Below are 21,698 nucleotides of genomic sequence, written 5' to 3'. Positions count from 1 at the left end.
GTCTCTTTGTGCTACTTTGCAGGAGTCCCCACATAACCGTGGAGAGGGCAGGCTCTCTTGTGGCCCTTCTTATTGAAAGCCTTGGGCCTCCTAGATACGTTTTGTCCCACTATTGGTGGGATGAAATATCTTTTTAAGAATCCCCTAATTCATCTTGGGAAGAAAGTAGGAGCCCTGTTTCTTTCCCCAGAGAGCTGAGGACCCACTTCAGTATCTTGGGCACAGGAAGAGGGACTTTGGATCCCTTAAAGGGCTATTCCTTCTGGCTGCAGAACAGGCATCTGAGCAAGCACTGAAGAGACAGCCAGAGCTGGGGCCTGATAAATTTCTGCAGCCATGTTTTTTTTAATTAAATATATGTATGAGAGAAATTTCCATCTCATGGGCCTATTAAGTTATTTTTTGTGTGCTTCTGTTCAGGGTGGAACCCAAGCCATTCACTCAGCACAATCCCCTTCCATCTAATGCCACAGCAGATTCAAAATGGACACTATGAAAAGAGGAAAAACAAGCAGTTACGAAAATTTTACTAATTACTCACTGATTGTTACAAGCATGGGTTGGGACTCCACAATTAACAGGCACACATACCTTTCCCACCTAATACAGCGCACTTTATAAACTAGACATAACGGCTCTGTCCCGGACTACTTGTAAACAGAGTCCCAAAAAATCTGGCTATTATAAGTTTCAAAAACAAACAAACAAACAAACCCAACCCTTAAGAATGTATTACGTCCATTGCTGACTTTAATATGAGAGTCCAAATTATAGCAGATGGTGGCAGTTTGCGCCATGGCTGGCGATCCCATGACTAACCTGTTTGGTACAATGGAAAACAGGAAATATCAGTTCTGCTCTTGAGGATAAGTCAGACGTGGCTCCCTGTCAAATACTTTCCACTGCAGCTGGCAACAAAGAGGAGCACCCTCCAGTTTGATTTCCCTAAAGGCCATCAGACTACGGTAGTTCTGCATTGAGAACATTACTCCAATAGCCGTTCACTTGCCTGAGGTTCAAAATCATCTCATGGACTATCTCCGCAGGGCTTCAGGGACCACTCATTTTTCAGGGACTCAGGGAAAAATACCTGTCTAAACACAGTCAGCAGGTATGCTCTCAACATTGTGCAATTTAATAGGGCCCCTATGAACTCAATTTTTTGAGTGGGAGCAAAGGCTGACTTTACAATGTTGAGGATGAGAACCAGACGGTTAAGGAAGTGCAGTGTGGTCCTGATGTGAGCAAGAACTTCCTCTCTGGATCTGTCCCTCAGTTGTCCAGATACAGGAAAATGTGAATTCCTTTCTTCCTGAGATATATAGTAACAACGACCACTCATTTGGTAAAAACCCAGGGGCCAAAGAAAGGCTGAATGGAAGCACTGTGTACTGAAAGTGGCATTCCACCATGACGAAATGAAGGAAACTTTCTGTGGCTCAGTAAAATCTCCACATGGAAGTATACGTCCTGAAAGTCCAGAACTACAAACCGGTGGTACTGAGGCAATGCAGGGAAGACAGTCTATACTGTGATCATTCAGAAACTCATGTACCCAATATAATTGGTGAGGCTGTGAAGGTTGATGATAGGTCTTACCCTTCCCTTGGATTTGGGTACCAGGAAGTTAAGCCATGACTCTAGGGTCCTGGTGGAACATCCTCCACCTCTCCCAAAGTCAGCCACAAGTGGACCTCCTTGAAGTAGCAGTATCTCATGAGAAGAATCCCTGAAGAGGGATATGGGGATATGGGCAGAGGAACTGGATGGCATAACCCAATTTGATGGTACTTAGGATCCAGATGTCAGTGGTGATCAAACCCCAAGCGTTGTGAAAGCAGGTCAATGTGTCAAAGGGGGGAAAATGAGGACAGGAGCAACGACTGAGTGAACAAGATCAACAAAGAGCCAAAATGGATGTCTGGAAGGCACTGATGGAGTGTGTGTGGATAGGCCAAACTCCAGGCCCGACTAGGTTCTCCTGTGGTATCCTCTTTCTGGGGTAGATCTGTTGCCTTGGAGGAGCCTTAGCCAGTAAAAGGAATGCACTGTCCCCAGGACCAGATGGCTGTCGAACATCCACCAATTTGTGGGGGCTCTACTGCAAGAATTCTGCTTGGGTACCAAGGGACACAGCTACGTGCAGAAAAAGATTTTGCTACACTTTAAAATCCTCCAGTACCAAAGCACTGTGCAGAGACTAAAACAAGGCCCTTTACTGAGCCAAAGCCGGATCCTGGTCCACGGCTGACGGACACAGGCAGGATGACTCTGGAGGCTCCATAGGCAGGAGGACTGCCAATGCCAGGGCTGAAACGGATCAACAATCACCACCACAGACCTGACTGGCAATCTTGCCTTTGAGTGCAACGAAAGGTGGGAAATCAGTACTGAAGAGCATCCCACAGACTCCATGGAGGTCACTAGTGACCGGAAGGTGCCCAGCAAGGGACCCCGTCTCAATCACAAGATGTGTGCCAATCCTGGTACCAGTAACCATCCATCAGCAGCCCTCAGTGCTAGTCAGGAAATGGAGAGCAGGAGGATTGTGCTTTCCGTATTTTTCACAGTAATATTATGACATGATTGTGTCATAATCATGTATTTTATGCAAGATAGGTCATGTGAGGTATCAGAAAGATTATGATTTACTGAATATGCTTATCCTATTTGTATGCATGTATCATTTTTGTATCTAAAGTTAGCAATATTGACTATACACATCTGTACTACAAAAAAGTGTTTGCATCTGGGGAACATCCACCAGAGATAATGCCATCTGGCTGGCTGGCTAGCTACAAACAACATCTGACTCGTGGCTGCTTTGACACTGAAGGGTCATGTGATCACATCACCTGATACTGGACTCCATTATAGAATACTAGTATTCTTCCATGGGAAAGGGGCAAAACAAAGGGTTCCCACCATATGTAAAACCCATTTAAGGCAGGGGAGTGACACAATCAGCATTTGTTCTTCACTGAATCCCCACCCAGGTTGACTGCTGGAAACATCTAAGAAACAAAGACAAAGGCTGAGGAAGGACTGAGCCCAAGCTGGAAAAGATGTCTGCCCTGTGAAAGAAATACCTGGAGTTTTAAGCTGCAAGCAAGAGCAGCTTTCCTTCAAGAAACTCTGCAATCTGCCTAAAACAACATTTAGGGTGAGAAATTACTACCTGTAACCAATTTCTTTAGTATCTTAAGCTTAGTTTGCGTGTTTATTTCATTTGATAGATAATCTGCTTTGATCTGTTTGCTAACCCTTATAACTACAAAAGATAGATTTTAAGTGAATAAACTTTTTTTTTCCTCTCTAAAACCAGTTTGTGGAATTCATAACTCGGGGGATAGGCGACAAAAGCTGTGCATATCCTTCCTCCACATTGATGGAGATTGCGAATTTCATAAGCCGAGGCTGTATAATTCTCTGTGAAGTGCAAGATGATGCAATTCTGAGTTTACATTCCAGAGGGGTTATGTACTTGAGTGTTGGGCAATTCCCTAGCTGAAGCCTTCCCATGCAGTGCTGATTTCAGTGTCTGTGTCTTTCTGCACTGCTGTGTGTGTCTCTACCTGTGCATGGAGGAGGCTTGCAGGCCTGGCTCAGCAGAACAGCGTATGGGAGCCTAACAGACAGGCTCAGTGGTACCCCCGTACATCAGATGATGAAGATGACAACTCCAACTCAGATGCAGAGAAGCCTCAGGATCCCAGAGATAAGGGCGGAGCAAGATCAGAGAGAGTAAGTAGGCGGTCTGACTCATCCATCCCCCAGAATGAGGAAGGAAGCACCACTCCCAATGGAGGAGATACCTTTGGTACTAAGCATTCCAGTCCCAAAGCAAACAGTGGTACATGAGTGTCTGATGGTACCAACATGGAGGGCAGTGAAAAGCTGTACCCAGTACCGGTCCTACTTCCACAATTGGTGGAAAGAAAATATTGGGGTGCAGGGTGGTGCTGACAAAACTGAGGGATCAGCAGCTAGTTCAGTTGACAGGGCTATAGTTAATGCAGTCCTGGTAATGTCCTGGACCAACAAAGAGGTCAGGATGGAAAGGCAGAGGAAGTCTGTAGCTGCCTATGTGGAAACAGTCAGTACTGGCATCTTCCTCATCAGTACCAGACTCAATGGATGCCTGGAGGCTGGAACCAGAGTCAACGCTACAGTGATTCTATCCTTCCTACTTAGTACAAGGGAAGGGTTAGAGGTACCCACGCCACCGTGTGCACTGGCACCAACTATGTGCCGGTTCACACTTTTCCTGAGGGAGGCAGAAAAGTCACCATAAGACCAGGAGTGATCTCAATTGGTCTTATGCGACTTTTTTCTCAGTGCAGTTGACAAACAACGGTCCCTCTGTTTCTGCAGGGAGGCATCTGCTCCAGAACATGAAGTGGCAGTGCTCCTGGAGCCCGAAGGCGCTCTCTGATGCAACGAGCGCCTTAGTACCAAAGGAGGTCTCATGGCCTGTTCGAGCAGGTGCTGCTTAAAGCAAAGGTCCTGCACCACTTGAAACAGTTTCTTAAATCATCTGCAGATCACACAACACTCCTTGACGTGAGCCTCGCCAAACAGAGCAAGCACCACGTGTGGGGACCACTTCCCTATATGAAGGACGATATTTAAACCCTGGTGAGGTCATCACCTAGAGAAACAAACTACTACAACTAACACTAACCAATACTAAGGGTGTTACTAACTATATCCAACAAGAGAAAAAAATAAAAACCTAGTTGAGAGTTCGTGAGGCTGAGACCACACAGAGCTCTGACTTGAGCCACGGGCAAAAAGAAGGAACTGAGTCAGGTCTGGGGCAGCACTGGCACATGTAGCCAAGGGAGGGCTACAGCCACAAGTCAAGAGCGCCACCCCTTTATGGGTACTGTTAAGCAAATTTCTCTGGCTTAGGTGTGTGCACGTGCAGTGCACCAAAGTGGAATACAAAGCTGCACCTACTCAAAGAAGTGTTATTTGACCCTTCAAATAACACAAGAACCAGGGGTCACCCAATGTAATTAATATACAGCAGATTTAAAAACAAACATAACTAAATACTTCACACAACACACAATCAATCTGTGGAACTCATTGCCAGGGGATGTTATAAAGGTCAAAATTATAACTGAGTTCAAGAAAGAATTAGATAAGTTCATGAAGGATAGGTCCAGCAATAGCTATTATCCAAGATGATCGGGAATGCAACACCATGGTCTGGATGTCACTAAACGTCTGACTTCCAGAAGCTGGGAATGAACAACAGGGGATGAATAGATGGATGAATGACTTAGATGTTAACAGTTCATCTGCCCTTTTGATGGAGGATACTGAAATTTGGTACTTACTTATTAAGAACTACTCATCACAGTAAACAACTAATTTGAATTTTGACATTTCTATTACAGGTCATTTGAATGTCAGAAACAATTTTTAATTTTTTTCTGTGATTTGGCAATGTCGGATATGAGTCCAGAGAACGCTCTCAGAGAAAGCAAGCATGTTGTAGGTACCAATCAAGTAGACACCATGTCCAAGTAAAAGGTCAACTGTTGTCAGCTAATATTCATACTGAATAAATATGCTGTTTATCAAATTAAGAAACTCTTTGCAGACCAAAAACAGCATTCATTAAAAAAAGAAATCAAGCACAGAAATCAAAAGTAATCACTTACAAAGTTTGAAAGGTTTTCTCCTCAAGAGCTAACATTTTTGCATGTTCACACAACTTTTGAAGTTGTTTTATATGTTCCGGATTGTCAATTCCCATTCCCATAGACAAAATTTCAGATCGGATATTGTATTCATTGATAGACGTCTTCAACTCCGAAAGCTTGGTGACCCGGACCTTAAAGAAAATATATGATGTAAATACAACTATTCTTATAAAGAAACTCATTCTACCTCTAACTTGTCTATTAACTTAAAAACTAAAACATTTGGCACATGTGTATCTATACCTATGAATACACACAAACTAGTTTCTCTCTCGTTAAATGGAAGAATTACCTACTTGTAATGTTTTGCACTACTTTCTTCTTCTCTATTATGAGAATTTAATGATGAACAATGTTACAGTACCACACACTTCCATGAATTAGAGCAACTTTCAGAACCACAGAGAAGGAAGGGTGTTGTAAAGATTAATGTTTATGAAGAACTCAAATACTATAGTGATGAATACCACAGAAAAGTCCATCAGGAAATTGATAATTCTATCTTCCTTGCAAGGTTTGAATTGCATGCAATAAGTAAGGCGTGGGGCCATATACATTAAACAATGAAAAGAAAACAAAATACCGGAGTGAATATACTGAATAAGGCCGAGGTCCTCTGAAAAAAACAGTATGTGACCACATAATTAAAGAATATATCATAAGGCATACTCAAAAAGAACAGAATTAAGGCTGCATAGGCAACCTTAATTCTGATATTTCCTACCTTCTCAGTGTTTGACTTTGAAACCGTAATGTTCTTTTAATGTAATTTTGTGTATTACACACCCACCCACCTGTAAGCTCTTTGGGACAGGGATCATACTTTCATTGTGTGCACAGTCTGACAGTTTTGGGAAAATGTCTGTGTCCATTTATACGTTTAATGTTTTGTATCATTTAAGACTGCAAACCTGCTTTGTGGATTAGAACCTCCACTTTGCATATTACCGGACTTTGTGTCCTGTATCGAGAGCCAGATTATGTAGCCCATCAAGATGTTTAGTAAGGCCAGAAAAGGGGGTATTTCTTACCTTATGCAGAACACACAGGAAGAATAAGCCAAGTTTGCCACGGACTACTGACTTTCTAACAATTCTTATGAGCTTTACCACTCTCTCTGAAATAATGGGAACTGTGTATGTGAACCCAGCATGGTAGAGGTTCTGTGTATAAAGGGAGCCAATCCCTGTGAGCAGCAAGAGGGACTTGAACACCTGAACGTGGAAAGACCTTGGACCCAACAGATTATTAGGAGCAGTGAGGAAGAAGAGGGAGGTAAACACAAACATTTGTTTTGTTTTTTTAAACAGATCTATCACTCTTGTATGCTTTGTAAATCTGTGTTTATTTAAAATGTTTCTTTACAAAGCCTGTTTGTTCCTTACTCTGTCACATATTTTATAACTGAATTTTATAACTTGGCACACCAGAGCTCACCCAGCTCTGGAAGGAACAGATCTATGCAACTGATAAGGTCAAGAGGACTGAGACACTGGGTTCAGGGTCAAGTCAGCTGGAATGCGGGGTCATATAGCCAAGATGTGTATCAGACACAGGGTCTGCAACTGAGGAATATTCCTGAATAAACCAGAGCTAGAACAGTGATCAATTGTTACCCAAACCCAGGGAGCTTAGCAGCCCATAGAATTAATGTTTTATTGGCATATATTTGGGATGACCTGTGTAATCTATTTGCAGCTTTGCCACTAGTGCACTATGCAGTTACCCCAAAACTCAGAAAATACATGATGGTATAGTGTATCTCAGTATGTTTACATACACATTCACAAATATATACACATAAATACCAATAAAAAGAGAGCCAAGAGAAAAACATTTATTGGGCATCTATAAGGAATTTAGGTAAGTATTCTCTAATAGTGCTACTTATATTTAATACTTACCATTGGATCAACCCAAATTGTATTTCCCAAGGCAAGCACTATTTTTGCTTCATGAAGTTTTCCTCTAATTTTGTGATGAATATATCTAGTAACCTAATAAAAACAACTCTGATAGTATTTAAAGTACATCTTAAATCAAATACAGGTTTTGTATCTATTTAAGCTTAGAAGGTTACTAAATTATAAACAACAATGAAATTAGGGCATTTATCAAATAGTATCAACAGTTTTGAAGAAAACCTCATACAAACTATAAAAGATGTATGTTGCAAAATTACAGATCACATTAATATTGCATGATTAATGGGACTGGCTAGAAGTCCAGTGAATTATGTTTTACCACTGCAACATGGGGAAAACACAAGTATAGGTCAAGAGTATCTAAAACTGTATTTCCAATTGCTCCTGGCAGACCCAAGGAACAGTGATGACTGGTGCTGGAAGAGGCCACAAATAGCCTTCCTGCATTGGTAGAAGACTAGTGGAAAGTTTTCAAGAGAAAGGGGGTAAAAAGGATTATACTGGATTTGGAGAAGGGCCCTCTCAGGAGATTATTCCCCAAAGAAACAGCACCAAGCATTTACCCACTTGGAGGGCATTTATGATTAAAGTAACAGTTACGAAACAGGTTGTTTTATCTTTTTTAAAGGCTCAGGAATATTAAATCTCTCAGTAATGGAAGATCTTTAAAATTAATTAATGTAATCTACTTACAACATCAATTTCTAAAAATTAAGGATTAACTATGAAGCATAAACTACCACAAATATTGGCTCCAAGTGAATCAAAAATAAACTTTCTGAACTTGAAATAAAGAGAAACATACTATATTAAAGAAAGATTACCTTAGGGTTCCATTCGATTTCATTATCGATAGGTTTCACCCTACAAACAATAAATTCCACTGCCTGCGGAGGCAAAATTTGAAATCTTGTAGGTAAGTGAAACAGCTGATGAACCTGAACTTGACCAGTTCTGCCTTCATCTATATACCTGATAGCAACATTGTAGAAGAAACAATTTTCTTCTTTTGGGGGTATCTCCAACACTTGAACCCTTAAGGGAGAAAAAAGAGTGAAAAAATTATTTTTATTTTCCAAATTAAATACAATACAGTACCGGAGTTACAAAAAATGAAATGATAAATACAATCTTAATCTACTGGGTTTAAGCTTAACATTAATGAAAATGTAATATAATCATAGTAAATGACAATACGAGCTACCTAATTGAGCGACAAGGTGGGTGAATATTTTATTGGACCAACTTCTGTGGATGAGACACAAGCTTCTGAGCCACACAGAGCTCTTCTTCATCTGTCTCTCTAATACCCTGGGATTGACACAGCTACAACTATGCTAGATACAACCTAACTGAGATATTCTGTGCACGTTAACTATATTGAACAACTATACTACATGGAATCCTGGTTAATAATGGTCTCTTACAGTCCTTTGAATACTGAGTTTTTTCAAGTATAAACAAATACACCTCTACCTCGATATAATGCAACCCGATATAACACAAATTTGGATATAACGCAATAAAGCAGTGCTCGGGGGGGGGGGCAGGGCTGTGCTGCGCATTCCAGTGGATCAAAGCAAGTTCAATACAACGCGGTTTCACCTATAACGCGGTAAGATTTTTTGGCTCCCATGGACAGCATTACATCAAGGTAGAGGTGCATTTCAATACAAAGTACTGTGCTTAATGTGCATAAGCCTTGTAAAGTAGTGTCAGGCTAAGTACTTTTAGGCCTCAAACTTCCAGAAGTTGTAAGAAGCGAGTATAGTAGAATCCTGCAAGCATAAGCATAATCTATCTAGGAAGCTTTATAGATTAAGAAAGCAACTCTGTAAAAGTTGATACAGACTTGTGGTTACTATGCTCTGCAACTAGACACTTCTTTAAGCTGATTTAAGGTTTTTTAAGTCTAGCAAGTTGACCACAACTAGCCGCAAAAAGGAAAGATGAGCTGGTCATGGGTGCACAGTTCATTAGTTCAAAACAACCGCAAATGCCACCCTGGAAAATTTGGCGACCTTGATTGGTTGACTAGTTCTAAAGCATGGCTAGCAAATACTGTATAAATAAGATGCAAAAGCACATGTGTGTGTGTGTGTGTTGTTGACCTAAAAGAGATTACTCTTTGTCAGGCTCACATACACCCCCTGAATCAAAGAGACTTGCCCTTCACTGACTATCTGTGCCTGGCCAGTGCAGGGAATGGTCAACTGAAAGGTAATGTATCTTGGGATAAAAACAGGGTGAGGTATTAGGTAAAACAGTCTGGTAATGCTCGAGCCGGTTAATCTTAAGTCTGTATTAATACCATAGGTTAAGTTTATCAATAAATTGTTTAAGTGGTTTAAAAGTAGTAGTAGTTAATAGTAAATCATTATATAGCAACAGTGTATGTATTTGTGCCTTGCTGGAAATGGATACGGTGTGGGCAAGGTCAACAGATTATAAATCATAGTAACTTTGCGAGTCACTGTGCCTGCCTTCAGTATAAGTTAACATAAAGTTAGCATAAAAGTTAGTAAAAGTTTATTAATTAGATAGATAGATAGATATATGTTAAGACTGGTAAAATACAGTTAATCCATGTATTAGTATCACATATAGAATTATATGCTACTGGAGGTAGATATAATGCCTGCAAGGTTGTTAGCTAATCAAAAATAGCAGCATTACATGTTCCTGTAACTGTTTCCAATATTGTCTTTTATATATGTACTTATAGGAATAAGTAGTTAATGCATAATATTATTTGTACTTGTGCCTGTCTCTAGTATAATTTGTCATTTATATTAATCCTCACTCAGTGTTGGTCTTTAATTCTGTTGTTCTTATTCTGTCTGTGTTGCCTTTATAGTCGTAAGTCATTAAAAGCCTTTGAGGAATAATTAGTTGTTAGTTTCTCTTTTGCGGACACTACTCAACCTCATTTCATCTGTGTTCAGTGGTGGGAAGTAGCGAACACTCAGAGCCATACTAAGGCCCTAATAGGAGCCCCCCCTAGGGCTCTGATGTGTGCCTCCTCCTTCCATTAATCTCCACAAGTACTTACGTTAAAATACCCAGAAATTTTAGTCTTTAAAATCATTCTTTCCAAATCGATCTGAATCTCTTACCTGTGAAAAAGACCTTCTTCATGTAATCCATACAGTGCTAGTTTCTCCACCATTTCAACGGACACTTTATTCCTGGCTTCCTTAAAATACTCAAGCATCTCGCCATCAAGAATTGCATATTGATTCTTTTGTTTATCTATTATGCGACCGAAGTAGTTTGTTGCATCCACAATGTGGAGAGGTACTATCTGAAAGTGTTTATAGAGGACAGACAACTCATGAGATGAAATTACTAAACTACACAGACCTTTACAGCTAAATCCACTGATTTCATTCCAGCACAGATCAGTATAAAAGATAGTTATTCACCTTTGTAACTGTTGCTCTTCAAGATGTGTTGCTCATATCTATTTTAATTAGGTGTGCACGCGCTGTGTGCACGATCGTTGGAAGATTTTTACCCTAGCAGCACTTCGTGGGTCAGCTGAGGCATTCCCTGGAGTGGCGCTTTTACAGTGCCGGATATATGCCCCAGCCAACCCAGCGCACCCTCAGTTCCTTCTTGCTGGCTACTCCGACAGAGGGGAAGGAGGGTGGGTTTGGAATGGATATGAACAACACATCTTGAAGAACAACAGTTACAAAGGTTAGTAACCGTCTTTTCTTCTTCGAGTGCTTGTTCATATCGATTCCACTTAGGTGACTCCCAAGCCTTACCTAGGCAGTGAGGTCGAAGTGAGATGTTGCGGAGTGAAGGACCACTGAACTAAATGTGGCATCACCCCTGGACTGCTGCACTATCGCATACTGGGCGGCAAAGGTATGCACTGATGACCAAGTCGCTGCCCTACATACCTCCTGTAGTAGTCCAAGATGATATGTACTGATATCTGTAGGGAGGGGTCGTATGATTCTGGGCACACCAGCAGGAAAACCACTTCCACTTGGTTACGTATGTGGACCTGGTAGAGGGTTTCCTGCTACCTAAAAGGATCTGCTGGACTGAGTGAGAACAGCACAGCTCAGACTGAGTTAGCCATGCAGCAGCCACACTGTGAACTAGAGAGATTGCAGGTCGGGATGACAGAGTCGACTGTGATCCTGAGTGATCAGGTCTGGCCACAGCGGGAGTGGAATCGGGGTGTTCACTGACAGCTCTAGAGAGTGGTACACCAGGCCTGTCTGGGCCATGCTGGGGCAACCAGAATCAGACGGGCAGTGTCCCTCTGCAGCTTGCTTAGGACCCTGTGGACTAGTGGGAATGGAGGAAAGACATAGCACAGGTGATCCTTCCACTGAATTAGGAAGGTGTCCAACAGGGAACCCGGAGAGCGCCCTTGGAGAGAGCAGAACACCTGGCATTTCCGATTCTCGTGAGAGGTGAATAGGTCTATCAGGGGATAGCCCCACTTCAGGAAGACAGAGTGGATGACGTTCAAGTGAACCGACCACACGTGAGCCTGGAATGGTCTGCTGAGGTGGTCTGCTAAGGTGTTCTGGACCCCTGGGAGAAACAACGCCACTAGATGGATCGAGTGGGCTATACAGAATTCCCACAGACAAGTGGCCTCCTGACAGAAGGGTGACGACTGGGCTCTCCCTTGCTTATTGATGTAAAACATGGCCATAGTGTTGTCTTGAAGGCTACAACACAGCGGCCTTGAATGCGCTCTCGGAATGCTTGACAAGCCAGGCGTACTGCTCTGAGTTCCTGAACACTGATGTGCAGAGATAACTCTCCTGCCGACTATAGCCCCTGGGTACCGAGGTTCCCAAGATGGGCTCCCCATCCCAGGGATGATAGATCCGTGACTAGGGACACGGAGGCCTACGGGGCATGAAATGGCACCCCTTCGCCCACTGATTTGGGGTCCAGCCACCAGTCTAGAGAGGCTAATACCCCTGGCGGGATGGTAACCACCGAGCTCAAGCTGTCCTGACCTGGACAGTATACTGTTGATAGCCAGGCTTGGAGTGGACATAGTCACAGCCTCGTGTGCCTCGTCACAAATGTGCAAGAGGCCACATGTCCCAGGAGGCATAGGCATGTTTTCACTGTCGAGGCAGGGAAGCTTTGCAGGCTGTGGATGATGTTCACCAGGGATTGGAAGCGTGCCTTCAGCAGAATTGCCCGGGCTAGGTTTGAGTCCAATACTGCCCCTATGTATTCAATCCCCTGGATTGGTACCAGAGTGGATTTCGCGACATTAAGCAGGAGGCCCAGCCGACTGAACATGTTCATGGTGAGCTGAACATGAGACTGCACCTGATCCCTGGTGCGACCCCAAGTAAGCCAGTCGTCGAGAGATGGGAACACCTGGACTGTTGTCGACAAAAGGAGGCAGCCACCACAGCCATGCATTTGGTAAACACCCTGGGGGCCGTGGATAGGTCGAAAGGAAGGACGGTGAATTGAAAGTGCTGTTGATTGACCACAAAGCAAAGGAAGTGTCTGTGCACTGGGTAGATCGCAATGTGGAAATACGCGTCCTTCATGTCAAGGGCAGCATACCATTCTCCAGGATCTAAGGAAGGAATAATGGTCCCTAGTGAGACCATGCGGAACTTCAACTTTATCATACATTTGTTGAGTCCACATAAATCCAGGATGGGCTGAAGCCCACCCTTGGCCTTGGGGATTAGGAAGTAGTGGGAATAAAAGCCTTTGCCCCTTGACTCTCCAGACCACAACCTCAGAGGAGGTGGTTTCGGAAGGGCCTCCTCTGCGCTACTGGGGTATGCATTCCCACACAGTGCATGATAATTCTTGAGTCCTTCAGACTCTGCAGCCTTGAGTCTGTCTTCTTGGAGAACTGGCCCTGGCCATCAAAGGGCAGATCCTGGAGGGTCTGCTGTAACTCTGGTGGTAAGCCAGAGACCTGCAGCCATGAGATGCGATGCGTGGCTATGCCCGAGGCCAGGGTCCTAGCTGCTGAGTTTGCCACTTCGAGAGGCTTGTAGGGAGGTTCTGGCCACCTTCTTGCCATCCTCTACTATAGCCTCAAATTCCTCTCTGGACTCCTGTGGAACCAACTGCTTGCATTTCTCCACAGAGTGCCACAAATTATAGTCATATCGGCTTAGGAGTGCCTGCTGGTTGGCCACCCTGAGCTGCAAGCCTCTGGCCGAGTACGCCTTGTGCCCAAACAAGTCTAGGCGTCTAGCGTCCTTTGATTTAGGCACCGGGCTTGCTGACCATGCCGTTCCTTCTCGTTGACCGAAGCCATGACAAAGGAGCACAGTTAGAGGGGTATATAGAGGTACTCGTAGTCCTTTGAAGGAACAAAGTACTTCCTTTCCACTCCTTTAGCAGTAGGTAGAATAGAGGCTGGTGACTGACAAACTGTCTTGGCATTGGTCTGTGTGGTTCGTTATGACGGGAAGGGCAACTCTGGTCGGTGCCTCCGCAGACAAAATGTCTACCACAGGGTCCTCTACCTCCACCACCTCCGCTACCTGGAGGTTCATATTGTGCGCCACTCTGCGGATCAGTTCCTAGTGAGCGTGGAGGTCCAAAGGAGGAGGACCTGAAACTGTAGTCCCCACCTTCCTCACTGGGCGAGGAAGATACTCCTGGGGCTAAGGGAGCCTGCACGAGTTCCTCTTGTGGAGGATCTTGTTGCTCAAGGTACATCACGCCAGGCGCATGGGCCCGCATTGGCGCTGGAGCAGTTGTCTCAGACCCTCCAGGGCCGGGGGAGATACAGTGGCCTCCAGTACTCAGGGCTCCAAAGGGGTAGAAAGGGAAGCCCCCAAAGGAGCTCCCTCGGCCTGACGGTATGCCCAGGGGGTCCAAAAGGACCACTGTGGGGGTTCATGGCTCGGGTCCTGGCCTCCTTCTAGCCACTGGCCTGTACCACCCTCGTCCTGGTCCTGGGTGTGGTAGCCACCTAGCGAGCGCAACAACACAGAGGCAGAGTGAGATGGCCAAAGCGGTGCTGTACACACCGGTGCAGAGTACCACAGTGTTGTACGGTGCCATGGACTAGTGCCGTGAGGCAGAACTGTACCGAGACGTTGATCGGTGCCTATGGTTGTATCAGTACCAGGAGCCTGATCTGGATCTCGATGGTGACCTCCAGATCGGTTGAGTGCAGCTTTGACCGGTACCGGGAACAGTGCCAGAAGTCCAACTGATACTCATCATAATGCAATTCGGATCTCTGCGAGTCGGAGCAGCACTGCTAGTACGACCAGTGCCGAGAACAAGAATGGTACCAGGACTGCAAGCGACACCGTGATGGGTGCCAGGAAGAAGATGAGGACCGGGACCAGTGTCATCTTTCTTCACTTGACAAAGGTGGTCGCATGAGGGACGGCTTTCCCTTCGAGGTGCTGCCAGCTGCAGAGGAGTCAGCTCTGTGAGCGCCATTAAGTCCTGCGCCATTGAAAAGGTCGCCAGTGTGGAGGGTAGTCTTAGCTCGAATGCTGTGCGCCCCAGGGAGCTTACGTGCACTGAACTTGATGGCCCTTGGAGCGCTGGAGTCAACAGTGCAGGAGCCAATATTTGTCCTATGCGCTCCAGCAATGGACGTGGCTTCAACTGTGGTGCAGGAAGCGTCGGCGGCTGTTGCACCAACAAACAAGAAATGGCTGGCACCTGCTTGGGCTGCTTCTTCATTGGAGATAAAGACCTGCACTATGGAGAGTCCAAATGTGGTGCCGGACCAGTCGGTGCCACAGGGGCCCTCCATTCCGAGGACGATGGTGCCGGGTCTCGGCGCACAGAGGAAGGAACCAGGCTTATTGCTGCCTCTATAAGGAGCTGCTTCAATCTAAAGTCCCGCTCCTTCCCGGTCCTCGGCTTGAAGGCTTAGCAAATGAGGCACTACCCCCAGACACCTTAGGCAAGAGTCATGGGGATCTCCCGTTGGCATCGGCCTCTGGCAAGCCGAGCAGGATTTGAAGCCCAGAGACCCAGGCATGGGCCCGGGTATCTGGATAGGGGAGAAGATCCCGTTCCCCCCCACTAATTAAACTAATTCTAACTATACTAGTAATTCACAACTATTAACAAATATAACCAACTATTAACAACTAATCAGAAACTATTAACTAAAGCAAATGCTAGAGAGAGTGGAGAACAGCTAAGCTGCGCTCCACAGTTCCAACAACCGTCACAGGCGGTAAGAAGGAACTGAGGAGGCACTGGGTCAGCCGGGGCATATATCCAGTGCCGTAAAGGTGCCACTCCAGAGGGTGCCTCAACCAACCTACCGAGTGTTGCTAGGGTAAAAATCTTCCGAAGATCATGCATGAAGTGTGCACACACCTAACAGGAATCGATATAAGCAAGCACTCAAGAACAGTAGCCTACATGAAAGGAATACTACAAGCTGGGCATCAGTTCAGTTTCTACTAGTCAAGTGTTCATATTGCAAGAGCCAACACCACACTATCAGTTCATAGTATATTCCAGGTTTGTACAGAGGCCAAGAACTGAAATTGCACCCATGTTGGTTGAGGTGTTAAAAAACTGTACAGGCAATTCAGACAGTTCAGCTTAATCCCAGTAGTGATTCCTTTCCCATAGAGCCAATGGAAGGATTATCTGGGCAAGGATGCACTTGTTCTGGTGAGCAAGATCTTCCATCTGGCACAAATACACTTTAAAATGATAACCAATATTTTAATACTACCTAGCAATTGCACAGCATTTTACATTTACACATTACTAAGCAATAACAATCACAACATCCTTGAGAGAGAAGTAAGTACTGTCCCCATTTTACAGACAGGGAACCAAACACAGATTAAGTGACCTGTGAAGGCCACACAAGCCATATAGATTCTTGTTGGTGCATGCACAATAAAATAAGAAAATCTATTAGGAATTTGATTGCTGATTTCTAGCCCTTCTTTTTCAAATGAAGAGTAAAGAAATTAGTGCACTATCTATACCTCCTGATTCAGTTCTAGTCTGCACATCTAGTAGATGCCATATTATAAGAACACCCAAATAACTTGATTTTGGATTCTGAACTACTTAGACTAATGAAGAAGGCAGGCTAAAAGAACAGTTACTTTACCCTCCAGTAAGTATGCTTCTTTGAGATGCTGGCAATGCGGATTCTACTGCAGATGCGCTTATGCCTCAAGAGCCCAAACTTGGAATATTTTCTTGGTAGTAGTGCCCTTGACCCTCCCCTCACAGTTCAAAGCTTGTGTCTGCTGAGGGCAGCTTGTATGATCCTCATTGATTACAATACCTCTAAGAACCACAGTTACTGTAGGGTAAGTAATCTTTTTTTTTTTTTGAATTTGCATCACTGCAGATCCAACTCCAGGTGACTGGCAAGCAGTAAATATCCTCTCAGGATGATGGAAATGAGAAGTATCAGCTGCATCAGTGAATTAGAAATTGGAGTACTACTCTCCAACGTTTGGCCTCTGATCTAGTAGCTAAGTCCAGTGCAAAGCGCCTGACAAACACGAGTGACTGCTCCACATAGCTGCCTTGCAGATCTCAGATACAGGCACATTTTAGAAGTAGGCCGAGGATGCTGCCTGGTAGACTGTGTTACCCAAAATTAGACCAGCTAGGAAGGGAGGACTAATGATCCACCAGAGTTTGGCAGAAAGCAGCACGTTTATTATACTGATAGCTAAGCTCAAAAGAAGGGAAGTTCACACTCTCACTCACATACTCACTCTCTCAGGACAGGCACGGCACTGGAGATGTCAGGATCCTTCAAGGTAAGTGTTCCACAGTGCAGTGATGGACGGTGCGATGAAGGTTAAATCTTCCCGAGGTATGATGGAATGCAATGCGGCGAACCACTGGCCAGGTGGTCCTGGCAAAGGGCCTTTACGAGAGGTACGGTCTTGTGAGTGCACTTCTGAGCACATGGCCCCTTTTAAGGACCTGTCCTCATGGCCTGCAACTAGAGATGACTTGGCTGTGTCTGGCTGGTCACACTCCACCTCGGGCAGTGTCCATGCACTGGGTGTGTGATCGCTGTCTAATTAGAGTCCCATACAGTTTGTCTACCTGGGAGGTCTTCTGATCTTCCAGCTGTTCAAGCAGCCCATTCATTCCACAAGCATTCCAGAAGGAAGGGGGAGGGGAGATAAAAGTAGGGAAAAATGTAACAGATCTTTTGAGCATACAGGTTATATATAGGATACAGATCACTGCTGCTCCTACAACAGACTGAGCCTTAGTAGTTGGTAGTGGAGGTGCACCAGCCATCTGATGGAGTGAGATGCAATGAGTAAGCCATTTTGACAGTTCTTGTGATGAAATACGTTAGCACTGAAGCAGCCAGCTATTGCCACAAATAGACCAGACTGGGAGGCTGGGAAGCAGTCAGTTCTGAAATATTTGATCCTGCCAATGTAATATCAAAGAAATCTGAATATATCCAAAGCCTGTAACTTTTCTCTCTTCATGTGAAAAATGTTTTGGGGAAGAACACAGCTAAATTAATTCACTGGTTTAAGCTGAACTCAGAAGCCACCTTGAGAGCAAGTTTTGCATAAGGTCTCAGTACACCTTGTCCTTATGGAATGAGGTATACAGGGGCTTGGCCATGAGTGCCTGACACTCATTCACTCTTCTGGCCAAGATGACCCCCCCTCAAAAAGACCACCTTGAGAATAAGATGGTAGACAGAGCCATCCATAAAGCTTTCAATTGACTATGCTGAGGTTTCATGCTGGAGTACATTATCTGACAGGTTGGTAAGTATGCATTAGGTCAGGAGTGGGCAAACTTTTTCATCTGAGGGCAACATTGGGGTTCTGAAATTGTATTGAGGGCCAGGTAGGGAAGGCTGTACTTCCTCCAACAGCCTGGCCCCGCCCCCATCTACTCCCTTCCACTTCCCACCTTCTGACTGCCCTCCTCAGAACCCCCGACCCATCCAATCCCCCCTGCTCCTTGTCCCCAACACCCTCATCCCCCTAGGACTCCTATGCCTATCCAACCCTCCCTCTGTTCTCTGTCCCCTGACCTCCCTCCCACTCCGAGAACCTCTGCCCCATCCAACCACTCCCTGTCCCGACAGCCCCCAGGACCCTCTGCCCCTTATCCTGCCCCCTCACTCCTCAGCCCTTTAACATGCTGCTCAAAGCGGCAGAACTGGCAGCCACGTGGCCTGGCCGAAGCCAGACATGCTGCCGCACTTCCTGGAAGGAGCTTGCAGCCCTGTTGCCCAGAGCGCTGGCGGCACAGTGAGCTGAGGCTGCAGGGAAGGGCGGACAGCTGGGGAGGGGCCGGGTGCTAGCCTCCCCGGCCGGGAGCTCAAGAGCAGGGCAGGACGGTCCCATGGGCCAGATGTGGACCATGGGCTGTAGTTTGTCCACCTCTGCATTAGGTCCTTGAAAAACTTGGATACTGCCAGAGAAGACTAAGAGTGATTGTACTGGCGGACAATGTACCAATATTGCTGCCAGATGAACCCTGCCAAAGCTAAAAGAAATTCTAGAATGTTTTAACTGCAGCCCATCACCAAGAATCTTTGGTACTGTGCCTGCACCAGCCCTAGTCCTTTAGGGAAGCCCATATCAAGAATCTTTTCTATTTAGAGGAAGTCTTTCTCAGAGATCTTTTTTATCCTGTGCCAAGATTTCTTGATCTTGTGAGGAGCAGTTCTTTTTCCCCCCTAGTACTAAACCAGTCAGCATCCAGGCCATTAGTGCACCATTTTTGAGTCTAGCAATACCTGACTCTGATCTTGCAACGAAAGGTCTGAAAGCCTGGCCAGTGGTTTCACTGACATCTGTAACAGGTATTTCAGTCAAAACTGCCTCAGTCATAGAATCCTAGAATATCAAGGTTAGAAGGGACCTCAGGTCATCTAGTCCAACTCCCTGCTCAAAGCAGGCCCAATCCCCAGACAGATTTTTGTCCCAGATCCCAAAATAGCCCCCTCAAGAATTGAACTCTCAACTCTAGGCTACACAGGGCAATGCTCAAACCACTGGGCTATCCCTCCCCTGCAATATCCCTCCCCAGTCAATAGGCAGCTGGTCTCCTCTGGGGACTGGCAGAGGGAAAGGAGAAACAAGATTGGTGCCCCCTTGCTTGCTTATGTAGTCCTTAGCAAATATACTGTCTGTATCTGCACTACTGTCACAGAATAGGGAGGAAAGCCACATACTTTAATATAACACGTGTTGTAAAGTGTTTATATTCAGGCCTGTGTCCTCCTTGTTTCTGTAGATGGTCGGGGTGGGCTCCCCTCCAATCCCTGACTAATGTCCTGCTGGGACAGGGTCATGAATGGTACTTATTTTGGGGCCTTGTCTGGATGCAGCCACAAGTCCAGCACTGCGAGGACATGAAGTGGTAATAGGACTTTCTTGTTTTGCAGAAGAGTAGACTGACCAAGCCAGAGCTGTAGAGGCTTCAGGTGAAGTCTGGCAAGCAGGGTCATGTAAGTATACACAAACATATGGACTAATAATACAAAGCAATTCAGTTCCATCACTGCCAGTTGTGATTTTCACAGTATTCAGCAGCAGAGGCGCTGACTTTTCAAAGTGCTGGGGGGTGCCTGACCCCTTGCTCCGCCTCAGACCCTGCCCCCACTCCACCCTTCCCATCTCTTTCTGCCTCGCCCCACCTCTTCTCACCAGTCCGCCCCCTCCCCTGAGCATGCTGTATCCTCACTCCTCCGCCTCCTCTCAGACTCCTGCACACTGCAAAACAGCTGTTTGTGGTGGGTAGGAGGCGTGGAGAGGGAGACGGAGGCACTGATCCATAGGGCCTGCTGATGGTTGGGAGGCACTGGGGAGAGGGAGGGGCTGATAGGGGGCTGCCAGTGGGTGCTAAGCACCCATCATTTTTTCCCTGTAGGTGCTCCGGCACTGGAGTCGGCACCTATGTTCAGCAGTAACTTAAGTGAGAGAAATGTGTCCTCTGACAAGTAAGCCCTCGCTACCACAGAATCTAACCTGGACCATATGAAGTTTATCATCATCTGTGATGGCATGAATGTCGGTTTCTTCCAATTTGCCATGAGGCCCAGATAAGCAGGGAACAAGCAGTTGAGAACTGTCAGATTTTGCTTGTGGGATCCACCTCTGAGCAGTAACTTGCCTAGACATAGCCAGACATAGATGTTTATTCTTTTGTGGGTGTGCAGCCACCACAGAAAGGCATTTTCCAAGAGACTCCTGGAACCATGGAGAATCTGAAAGGCAGTTACTTTGTACTTCTAGTGATTTGGCTCCACTGAAACAGTTACTTACCTGTACTCAAAGTTTTGTTCAAAATATTGTTGCACATGCCTATTCTACTCAAGGATGTGTGGGCATCCAGAAAACCTGAGCCAAAGTTTTCTGCAGCATTACCCATAAGGGTGTCATATGAGCCCTGCACATTCTTGTGGCCTCTCCCAAAGCTATATAAGGGAGGCACTACCCTGACCCCCCTCAGGTCCTTTGCATCAAAACATGGCAAAACAGGACTCCGATGAAGATGGGATGGGATGGAGCAAGGGTCATGGAATTCAGAACATATGTGCACAACAACTTTTCAAAAAGCAACAGTTAAAACACAGGAAAGTAATCATTTTTTCTTCAAGTGGCTCCACACGTGGCTCACAAAACAGTACCATCAGGGGTGTGAGTGTCAGAATGTATTTAAATAATCACTGCAACACTGCCCTTCCAGAGTCTGTATACAATCTCCAAGCAATTGTGACTGCCTAGTGATGAGGGAAGAGATGCACCAAGGACCATCCCTATAAGAACCAGTAAAGGGACATCCTTTAAAAGAGCTACCGAAGTAGACAGTCTCTGTGGAGGATGGGTGTTTGCTACCCAGTAACACAGAAACTAATCCACCTGGAAATTGTGCTGACACTGGTAGATCTCTCATTCTGTCATCATATGAAACAAATAGGCAGGAAGATGGCTTGAAAGTCTTGGTCCTGGTCCAGATAGAAGGTTAATGGTCACCTGACATCCAAAATAGATTAATGTGGTTTTGGGGAAAAAATCATTAAGTATAGTGACTGTTTCAAATGAAAAGCTGAAATCACTTTACCTAA

The 21,698-nt window shown here is 45.2% G+C and overlaps 1 protein-coding gene across 1 annotated transcript in view; it reads right to left on the bottom strand.

Annotated features, from left to right (window-relative positions):
• TDRD12 (tudor domain containing 12) overlaps positions 1-21,698 on the bottom strand; it is a 156,027-nt gene that overhangs the window by 41,555 nt on the left and 92,774 nt on the right. The window contains exons 23-26 of the mRNA XM_030581899.1: positions 10,759-10,946; positions 8,467-8,677; positions 7,622-7,714; positions 5,676-5,848 (exon numbers count right to left, since the gene is read on the bottom strand). Of these exons, the coding sequence (XP_030437759.1) occupies positions 5,676-5,848; positions 7,622-7,714; positions 8,467-8,677; positions 10,759-10,946 (665 nt within the window). The remainder of the gene's footprint in view (positions 1-5,675; positions 5,849-7,621; positions 7,715-8,466; positions 8,678-10,758; positions 10,947-21,698) is intronic.

This window comes from Gopherus evgoodei, chromosome 12, assembly GCF_007399415.2.
Source record: "Gopherus evgoodei ecotype Sinaloan lineage chromosome 12, rGopEvg1_v1.p, whole genome shotgun sequence".
In the NCBI taxonomy this organism is placed as follows: Eukaryota; Metazoa; Chordata; order Testudines; family Testudinidae; genus Gopherus; species Gopherus evgoodei.
This window is presented reverse-complemented; position numbering and strand designations above follow the sequence as displayed.